Raw genomic sequence first — 10,798 nt, 5'->3', positions numbered from 1 at the left:
TTTATTCCTTCATTTATATTAATGAACAAGTGATTGAAACGGCCACGATACACACTAATGTAGACCAGCAACCGTAAATTTGATCGTTAATAGGATAAAAGCGACAAAGTTGATCGTAAATTGATAGCCATTCGAAATATTGATTTATTGAAGTCAGAATTTTGTCAATGCGATGATGGAAAAATAAAATAAAAAATATATAATTTCTTTTATCATGAACCATACAGCGTGCAGTACCAATCGATTTTGTGTATACAATTGCGCATATGTAAGTTTGAATTCATGAGTTTTATTACAAACATAAAACTAAATATTTACTTATTAAAATTAATTAAAAAATATTAACTTAAACTCTTTTGTTGCTTATATTTAGAATTATCGTATTATAATCATGTGTTGTTATATTATATTATACTTCAAAAATTGTTTTATTGTCCACAAATGTGTCTAATAGGAATGACATACAATTTTGAATTAAATTTAATTTTCCACATTTTTCCTTGTATTTCATCCAAAGGACAAGATATTATGTTGCTATTTATTTCCTCAATAATATATATGTCCAAATTGTCTGATGAGAATGGTCGTGAATATAAAATATCATCTGTTTTCCTCAATTGATAACCAACAACATATATTGTATTATTGGTACATTTAACGACATTTTTAACTATCAGTAAGATTCCACTTTTTGTCATAATACAATTATTTGCTTCGCTATTGCAATCAATTTCATAATTTCCTAATAATATTAGTTTCCTGTATTGCGATTCAATATCTTGAATTTCATCGGTCAAAAAACCAGTAACATGTCTTGTTTTTAATTCAAATTTATGAAGTGAATGTAATGGTTTATTCATGCTCTCATATTGATTTAGCCTTCTTTCTGTGTATCGTCGTATAACTTGCTGCAATGGTTTTTCTTTTTTGCGCAGAAAACTTTTTAAAATTTGTAAAAAATTTTCGAATCTAAATGAACTAAAAGAATCAAGTGGCCCAAATTTTCGAACTTCATTTGAGATGTGTAATAAATTATGTACATTATGAGATATATATTCTTTACCATAAATTTTCTCAAATGATTGAACAAAATGTTGCAACAGTTTTTCTGCATAATCTATATTGTTTTTATTTACTATTAGCGTTGGACTGATGAGTATTGATACAGCTACATGCAAAGTCAAAAAGTGTATATATACGTCTGTATTTAAAACAATTTTTAAAACAATAGGTCCAGTGTAAAGTAAAAATTGCCGAAATTCTGTGGCTTTCCAGTATGCTACTTCACTTAAACTTCGAGGTCGCCTTGAAAATTCTTTAGGCACTGTACTTTTTAAATTAATAAGTCTTTGTGAAATATTGTCTTTTGCTTGAGCACTAATGCGAACAGCTAGTGGTCCACTCATCCACAACAATATCATTTTTTTTACAACGCCCAAACAAATTAAGTGCATATAATCAAGAGCAATATTTGACACTAATCCTAAATTAGGCACAGAGAGTAAAATTGTAGGTTCTCCTTGATGATAATCAGAATCTGTTTGACGTACAAAGTCTTCGTTAGTTCTAAATGCATCAGTTGATCTTTGTTCATAAGGAAAGCACATTTTAGAGTTAATAGAATCTCCGTAAATAGTACATTTAGTACAGCTTGAATAGCCATTATGTCCTTTAATATTTAAAATAAAAGATTTTGCTGGAGCATCACAAATAATAGCCTTAACATTAATTTTAATATTACAGTTAAAGAGATCTGAATGATATCCGTTCTGTATTAATGGTATTAGTTCTGTCACAAATTGTTGTAAAAATTCATTGGAATTATTTGGTTTCTTTTGACCATAAAACAGTCCGACTACATGCACTTGATTTGAAATATCGTCTGAAAGTAATATTGGCCAGAAACTGCTTGGCGATGATTTGGATAATGGCAGACCGTCTATGTTAATTAATAAATTAATTTCAGATACCTTCAAAGACATATTTTTGTAGTGCAGCAGAAGTACTTCCAAAGTGCTCAATAAACCAAAGTGGTAATACGATCCTCCAGATAATGCAACTATTTCAGCAGTTTTCTTAGGTGTTTTTAGAAGCGTTCTTGCGTCCTTCGGCAAAGTTTTGAATTGTGAATGTGGAGCATGTCTCAGAATTTCCATAAGAGCATTATGCTTGATTTTAAATTCAAAACACCAATTTCGAAGATCGCGTAACAATTCGTTATTCATACTTTCATCTTCATCGTCAATATATTCAATATCCATGTCTGCATCGTCACTCGAATCATCAGAGTCAAACGATAACGGTTGCATTTCTTCTTGTTCTTCGGAATCAACAAAATTTTCATCGTCTGTGACCACTTCTGATGAGTTATGTATTTCATCTGACAATAATTCGTTATCATTGTTGTCACTGTTTGGTGAATATTGATTAATGTGCTCCTGGTCACTAGAAGAAGATGAAACTGATGGATCATTTTCAATTCGGCATTTTTTTATAGATTCGACCGATGGTTCAAAATAAGTTGCACCACTGCTTGATGTCGATGCTAGCAACAAATCTTTTTCTGTTTCTTCTTGTGCTAATCGTCTCTTGTGCCTCGAAGAAATATGATAGTTATCTTTTCTATCCATGATATTTTATTATTATATAAAAATTATTTATTGTTGTATAACCTATAAAATAATCAAATACACTTTAATTGTACATATAGCAATTACATATTATTATATAACAACCGTATATAGAGAAATTCAATAAAATAATATATACTTACCTTTGACTCACTAATATTTATTACTTTAAATTATTTTTCACTAGCTTTTAATTTTCTAAGCTTTTCTAACTAAAGAATTATTGAGAGTTCACTGAGATTTCTTTTCTTTACTGAATGTGACCATTCCTATCATATTACAAAAACGCAAATGAATCGTTCCTCTGAAACGTTGTAGAGAAATAAGACATTTGTTGTCAACATCAAACAAGATGTTAATGTGACGTTTTATGTCCTTCAGATAATAACCGCGAATACAGAAAACATGTCAAAAACTATCCATTTATGATTTCTTTAAGTTATACTGACGCTACTGCGGTACGCCATCTTATTATATATTATTAAATACGTATTAACTATGTGTTTGATACATTTCCACATTTATACATTTATATAATATGCGCAATATGTCTGCTATGTATTACATACGTATTTTGATTTGGATATTTCATATCTATTGCATTAATTACATATTTAATACATTATATTTGATATGAAATGAAACGCAATGTAAATATGTATTTAATATATATTTGCAATGAAAGGTGCTGTGCGGGGAGTTATAACGAAAAGTACGTCCGTATTGTACAAAGGACAACGAATAACTGAACCGATAATAGCACTGTTGGAAAATTAAATCAGGAAAACTGACTGTCAAAAGACTTTTGAGCGCTACTGTATATGAGCAAAGTGAACCAAAGTTAATACATGTATTTTAATTATAATATAATAAATATATGACGCAATAGAACCAATAAATGACCGCAACCAATAAACGCAATAAATGACCAATTTTTTGGTAATAGAAGGAGGAGGGCATATTAGGTGGCGGCGGGACGCTGTGCGTTCGAGATCTGCGTATCTTTTTCGTTCCAGAAAGAGAAAAATATCGAGAGCGCGGTCCTGCTAGGCCGGGACTCGAACCCGGGTCTTTCGCTTGCCGGGCGACTGCTCTAAACCACTGAGTTACCTGACGCTCCACGCTCACGACACTCTCCTCTTCCTAGATAACGCTCAGAGATGCAGTTCGGAAGCGACATCTCTGGCGCGATCCCGAGCGCACGGCGACTACAGAGAGAAACAATGTTACTGTACCAAATGGTACAGCTGTCAGTCTCTCAAAGTCAAAGGTTGCTATCCTTTAAGACCTGCTGTCCATGTATGCCCGTCTCCACCGTTGCCTCTCCTCATCCGATGCAAATAATACAAATAAGCCCCGGGGTCGACACCAATTTTTTGGCAGCCCCCGGGTGCTTGGACGCAATGCGCCATGGGAGACCCACCAATTCATCAAAAATGCAGCATGTTATGTCCAACGTAACTTCTCTTCATTTCGATCAAGTGCATTTTCTGTTACCACCAGAAATGCGATAAATGTCCGATGAACAATGGATTGATAATAAGGTGTCAAAATCTAACTATTGATTATTGCTCACATGTCGTAAGAAGCATCTTTCTCCTTCTAATAAAAGGTAGTGAGAATTCGCGCGGGGGTATCTCGCCACCTGCCTATAAAAACGGGTGCAACTGCCCACACAGTCAATCAGTTTTTGAGTAGTAATAATAGAAGTTTTAGAAAGTCAGTTTCAGATTTTAGCTTTTAATTCAGCAAATCAATCAATTAAAACCCATCACATAAACAATATTCAACAATTATTAAATATACAATTATTTAATATTCAACAAATATTTAACAATTGGAAATAAAACATTAAAAATCGTAAATAAGTTATTGGATAGATAAAGGTTTGTTTTCCTAACATATCCTCTAACTGATTTCTAAGCGTCGCGTTACACTTTGTAACGATCCGTACGAATAGTTACGTAAGAAACCAGACCGATAGGGGAAATTCTAATCGCAGAACATCGCGGATCAAAAACGCAAGAGGACAGCGCGTCCTCCAGAATTATAAACAGCGCGACCGCCGAACAACCGCGGTAAATAGCGAATCAAACGAGATTCGAGATATATAAAACGCCGCGTAATCGTAATCGAGAGGATTATTATTCGATCATCCACTCTCGAAAGAGAAGCAGAACCGATCTACCGCTCCCGACGGAGAATCCGATTCCGATCATCCGCTCTAAGAGAGACCAATTCTACTCCGCTCCTGGCAGATTACTGTTCGCCGATTGGCGACTGTAATCACTCCGCCGTCGTTACACGGATACGTGTCATCGACATTCGACTCTACTCCGCTCCTGGCAGATTACTGTTCGTCGATTGGCGACTGTAATCACTCCGCCGTCGGCTCACGGATTCGTGAGACCGACACTCATAAGGTCCGCGGCACCGTTGGCCGCATCCGAAATCGTGTCCGAATGAGCCGAGCTCGTTGAGTTATAAAGGAAACTCCGAGAGCTAAGGTCCCGTGTACAAGGACCAACGGACGCATCGCATACGCCGAAACGATTCAAATCTCCGCGATAGGAGATCGAAGGGAGCGCCGCTAAGGCAATATCCCGCGTGCAGCTACGCTGCAATCTCAACGACCGCGGACATTATACGATTCCGAAACGCCGCTAAAATCACTGGAAGAAATGTCAACCGCGCTTAAGAGACACGACGCCGAAAGAAACGTCAACAGAATAGACTCACGAAGACGCGACACTGACGTCGTCCGCGTCCCGCGCACCGCGCGTCACATCACGCAAACCGGCGTCTAAACAAGCTTCTGTCAGGCGATACAAACAACCAACGGCGTCGACACGTATTGTTCGATCTGTATATTGTAATTATAGTCAGCTTAGTATTTAAATATATTATTCATTATTATTTTTTAAAAACACTGTTTCTCAATTATTCCGCTTATCACGAACCCGACCCGACGAGCGATCCAAACCCGCGACGGATCGCGGTTATAACTTTACTCATATTCCCAAATCTTCGTCCACGAACCTTTTGAGTCCGATCCTGAGCTCCTCAGTCTCTCTGTGACCATTGAAAGCGTTTCAAAATAATTAAAATATTTTGAAGGAAAGACGAAAGCTGAATCAGTAAGTAAAATCACTATTTTAGTTTATTCGCCTAAATTCACACACACACATACGTTTACACATTTACTCACTCACAATCACATTGTCCATCCCGGGGTAAAGTGGTTAAATCAATTGACCCAAAAAGGACAACATCAACATGTTTTAAACAACTAAGACGTGACATAAAATTTGGTGACAGCGGCGAGACACTAAAAGTTTGTGTGATAATAAAAAGAAAACAATGAAGTGTAAATGCCAAAATTAGGGCGAAGTCCTCCTCCGTCAAGATCAAATCAAGAATCAGCAATAGAAAACCTTAATCAAGCCAATATGAATATCACTGAATTACGAAGAATGGTAATGGAGCAACAACAAATTGAACGACTTCAGCAGCAGTAGCAACAACAACAACAACAGTAAAATGGACAAATCGGTAATCAAGGGATTGGACTTTTAACAGAAGGTAATTTCGTACATTTTTCAATCAGAGATGCACTCGATGCAGTGCCTACTTATGATGGAGAAAACATTCCATTCATTTATTTCGTCGAGGAAACCTTGAGCATGATCGCACCAACACAAGAAAATATATTAGTAAGAGCAATAAGGAATAAGTTAAAAGAGGACGCACACCGATCAATATTAGGAAAAATTTTTAACAATATGCGCGAATTAATAGAATTTTTAAGAGTTAAGTACGGTTCCAGAGACACAGTTTACGAAACCCAGGGATATTTAGCTTATTTATGTCAAAAGAAAGATGAAAAAGTGGTCACATATGTGAATCGAGTTCGGGAATTAGGAAAGCGCATATTAGACGCTTAAAAAAGAGAATTAGTCTAGAATTTCAAAATTCAATTGAGGCTCATCTAAAAACTAGCTTCTTACGCGGATTAAATAAAGAAATTATAATATCTAAAGAAGGAACGTTTGAACAATTTGAGAGTCGAGCAATTGACGCGGAAAAAGAACTCGAAACTATAAACATGATAAGGCGAGTCGTACTCGCAAAGAATACAACAGAGAGGCGAGCCACTCGACGCATAGATGCCGTAGAGATCATATGCCAGTATTGTCATAAAAAAGGTCACACAGCTGATCGGTGCAGGAAGATCCCTAAACAGCAAGGAAATGTTAAACGTATAAATTCTAATAATCCAATCCAATATCAAAGAAACGTTGATCATGTAAATCAAAATTATTCAGCTCCAATACAATTTCCAGTAAGACAAAATTTTCGACAAAATGTACAAAATACAACAAATAAATTTTTCCCACAAAATCCTCGACAAGCGTATAATAGATCTTTTCAAAATAATCAAAATACTGGTTCTGGACAAGAAATGTTCCGCAATAATCAACCCTTAATCTTTCAAAATCAATTAAATCCAATAATTTGTCAATATTGTAAAAAATTTGGACATTCAATTGAAGAATGTAGGAAACGTGCTTATAATAATAATAATAATAATAATCAGCGAATTACACAAAGTCAGGGAAACAGATATATTCCCGACATGAAAGGGGCAGCTTCGGGAATGCAAAATACATGCCCCAGTCGAGTAATGTCAACGGAACCAATTTCCAATTCCGAACAGTAAATCTAGCAAATATAGACGATGTACCAACAATCCAATTATCAAATAAGGATTTTAAGGAAAATTCAAAGTTTCTAGTTGACAGTGGATCAAGGCCTAATATAATTAAACAAAGTTGTTTAAAAAGAGACATTTGGGTAAATGAAAATAAAATTCTTTAGCTAAGTGGTATAACAGCGCATCATGTGTCCACCTAAGAGCTGGCACTGATATCTTAGGATGTCCAGTTGCTTTCCATTTAATGGAAGATAATTTTCCAATACCTCAAAATGGGATCTTAGGATCAGATTTTTTTAATTCCAAGTCAATTATCAAAGGAATCAAATAGAATGGAAAAATATAATTATTCCTTTTGAACCCAAAGAAAATCCAGAAGAAACTTTAATAATTCCAAGTAGATCTATTTCTCAAATTCATAATAAATATAATATAATATAAATATAAATAAATATAAATAAATATAATAAACACGTTTTAAACAACTAAGACGTGACAAGCAAAAGCCTTGTCAAGTCTTAGTTTATCTTGTTTTGGAGAGAATGCGAATATCGGCAACGTAGCATTCACATTTATGTAACGTCTATGTGTAAGAAAATTGGGTAAATGTTCACTTTAGGGAAGTCACCTTTGATGACCTTGATCTTGACATATATTATAGAGGTCATTCTCCTGAGTAACCTTCAGAAGGTTTTAGCCGTCGCTCATTGTTTGTTAAAAAGTTATTGATGAAAGAAGTTCAAAAAATATATTACAATTTTTCGATACTGTGTACCGTTAACGAGCAATATCGAACAACTAGCGAGAGGCTGCGCCCTCCGCACTCCCCCTCAAAATTAACCTAACCCAACCTATCGTTACATTAACATAAAAGTTAAACACTTTAATAAACAATGACTGACGCTTAATGTGACGATAGGTTGGGTTAAGTTAGTTTTTAGGGGGGATGAGGGGGGCGCAGCCCCCCGTTAGTAGTTCGAGATTGCAGTACTTACTAAAAAAAAGTTGAACGTAATTTTTGCACACAGAGTATATTGTGCAGGTTTTGTTTTGATCGTATGTACGATTTCTATGTTGATAATCATGTTATGATCATGTCTTGACACACACTACTATTGTATGTTGTTGTGTTATGATTATGTTCCGACATACATTACCAGTGTATCGTGGAACTTAGCTAAAGTAAGATATTTTCATCATACTGTTTAATGAGTTTATTTATTTAACATATAATTATGAAGACTTACTAAACTACTTAAATGCGAAAAAAGTGCTCCGAAAAAATATCTTATGTCCACGATGTGATAAAGAAATTCGTTTAAAACCAGAAGAATCACTAATAATGCATTGCACCAATATGTATTATAAACAAATTCGTGGACGAAAACGACAAAGAAAAACTTGCAATTTTAAGTTAAGTGCAATAACAGGAACGTGGTTTGCAAAGGCACATTTAGATCTAGTGAAAATATGTCGTATTATTTCTTATTTTTTAATGATGAATTCATCACGACAGAAACTTGAAATTCAAATATCAAGATCCGTTGCTGTGGATTGAGTTAATTTTTATCGTTGTGCGCGCTTGCAGTGAGCGCATAGAAGCCGGCTTAGCTCCGCGGGGATCACTGGGAGACGAGTGTGGTGCGTCAATGAGTTGACTTCGTTGTCCCAATTAACAATTTATTGAAAGAGAGACTTCCGGATCGGTCGTCGCTGTTGGTCGCACCTTCCGTCCTCGCTGGGCGGATGCGCTCGAATCGTCGAACAATGTTTTTTGTCGCAGAGAGATCTTCGCGGACGGAAGACTTCGGAGGTCGCTTTCGCGATACAAGAATTGAGAGCCTGGCTCGCTCCGGTCGGCAGCTTTAGACTTCGCGAAACTGAGATGCGCCTGATGAGACGTCTAACGTTTTAACTTGAGAGAGTGTCGCACGAGTTAGATCGCCCGTTATAGAGAGACGGAGCTTTTATCTCCGCGGTTTCAAAGCTGGCGATCGGTGATTGGTTCGGCCTCGCGACACATCGAGATGACTTTCCTTTTTCGTTGTTGATTTATTAGAGCTTTGATTTCGCGATCCGAGTTTAGATTGCCATAGCAACCAGCTAGCAAACAAAATAGATCGAAGAGTCGCGAGACCGAATGTTTACCGGCGACGCGGGTCACAGGTAGCACGTACAGAAATCTGTATATCATCGACTTCTCGAAAATTCTAAATAGAATCTTCGAAAGGCCTAGGTCGATCGATTCGAGGGAATCGCGAACGGCGACAAGATTTTAGTAAAATATGAGGCGAGTCCCGAACATCCCGCCCGCCTTGAAACAGCGTTTTCAATCCGAGACGATCGGAATGCGTTCTTCGCGCTCTCGCTCGCAATCGATCGGGAGAATACATAGTTTATTAATTGGTCGCTTCACCTCGGACGTCGCAGTTCTGACCGTGACGACCCGTACACATCCATCGGAGCCGGGATGACACTGAATAACCCGACCTAAGTCCCATTTGCATGGTGGGAGATTCTCGTTGCGCAATAAAACGAGCTGGCCGATCCGGATTGACGGCTCGACCCTCCGCCATTTAGTGCGTTGCTGAAGGCAGTTCACGTAGTCGGCGTACCACAAACGCCAAAATCGCTCCGCGACCCGACGCACTAGCTGCCATCGCGTTAGTCGATTTTCGTTGGTATCAAGGAGCGAGGGTTCAGGGGGTGAAGTAACGGCGGAACCGATCAAAAAATGATCCGGGGTCAATGGCTCGTAGTCGTCAAATGAGTCGGACAACGGGCCAAGCGGCCGAGAGTTCAAACATGCCTCGATGCGGCAGAGGAGAGTAGCTAGTTCTTCGAATGTGAGCACGTGATCTTTTAACACGCGGCGCATATGATACTTTACGCTCTTAATGCCCGCCTCCCAAATTCCGCCAAAGTGAGGAGCAGCCGGGGGAATGAACTTCCATTCCACGTTGTCGGTAGCGGTCCTGTTTTGAAAGTTCGAGTCGAGAAGCGCGGCCCTAAACGCGACGGCGAGCTCTCGCGCGGCGCCGACGAAGGTGGTTCCATTATCGGAATAGATTGTCTGAGGGAGGCCGCGTCGAGCCGAGAACCGATCAAAGGCGTTGAGGAACGCGTGCGAGGAGTAGTCAGCGACAAGCTCCAAATGCACGGCGCGCGTCGCTAAGCAGACAAATAGTGCGATATAGGCCTTGCGAGACGCGATCCCGCGACCGGCGGACGCGCGAATGTGCACAGGCCCGGCATAGTCGAGCCCGCTATGCAGAAAACTCCGCGAAGGCGCTGAAACCCTTTCGCGAGGGAGATCGCCCATAATTTGCGTAGGTAAAGCGGCGCGTTCGCGAACGCACACGACGCATGCATGTATGCGCGCCCGCACGATACCCCGCGCCCGCACAATCCAAAACTCACGGCGAAGAACGCTCAACGTAAGCTGTACGCCAGC

At 38.3% G+C, this 10,798-nt stretch overlaps 1 protein-coding gene across 1 annotated transcript; it reads right to left on the bottom strand.

The window, feature by feature from the left end:
• Window positions 1-2,076: 2,076 nt before the first annotated feature.
• Window positions 2,077-3,178, bottom strand: LOC116847016 (CREB3 regulatory factor-like). Its single transcript, XM_032821562.1, has 3 exons — window positions 2,774-3,178; window positions 2,228-2,672; window positions 2,077-2,105 (listed from the first exon to the last, which is right to left on the bottom strand). The coding sequence occupies exons 2-3, from the start codon at window positions 2,628-2,630 to the stop codon at window positions 2,077-2,079; spliced, it is 432 nt and encodes a 143-aa protein (XP_032677453.1). The 5' UTR covers window positions 2,631-2,672; window positions 2,774-3,178.
• Between the last annotated feature and the right edge of the window lie 7,620 nt (window positions 3,179-10,798).

This window comes from Odontomachus brunneus, unplaced genomic scaffold (genome assembly GCF_010583005.1).
Source record: "Odontomachus brunneus isolate Ranch 3 - 2012 unplaced genomic scaffold, Obru_v1 Obru_scaffold_072, whole genome shotgun sequence".
NCBI classification, from domain to species: Eukaryota; Metazoa; Arthropoda; class Insecta; order Hymenoptera; family Formicidae; genus Odontomachus; species Odontomachus brunneus.
The sequence above is the reverse complement of the archived record's forward strand: the minus strand, read 5'-3'. Positions and strand labels throughout refer to the sequence as shown.

Excerpts from the sequence above, each read along its gene's own strand:
- LOC116847016 (XM_032821562.1), bottom strand. The coding sequence starts at position 2,630 with ATGGATAGAAAAGATAACTATCATATTTCTTCGAGGCACAAGAGACGA. Across the intron at positions 2,106-2,227 it reads TATTGACGATGAAGATGAAA|GACGCAAGAACGCTTCTAAA; the intron begins GTATGAATAACG and ends ACTTTGCCGAAG.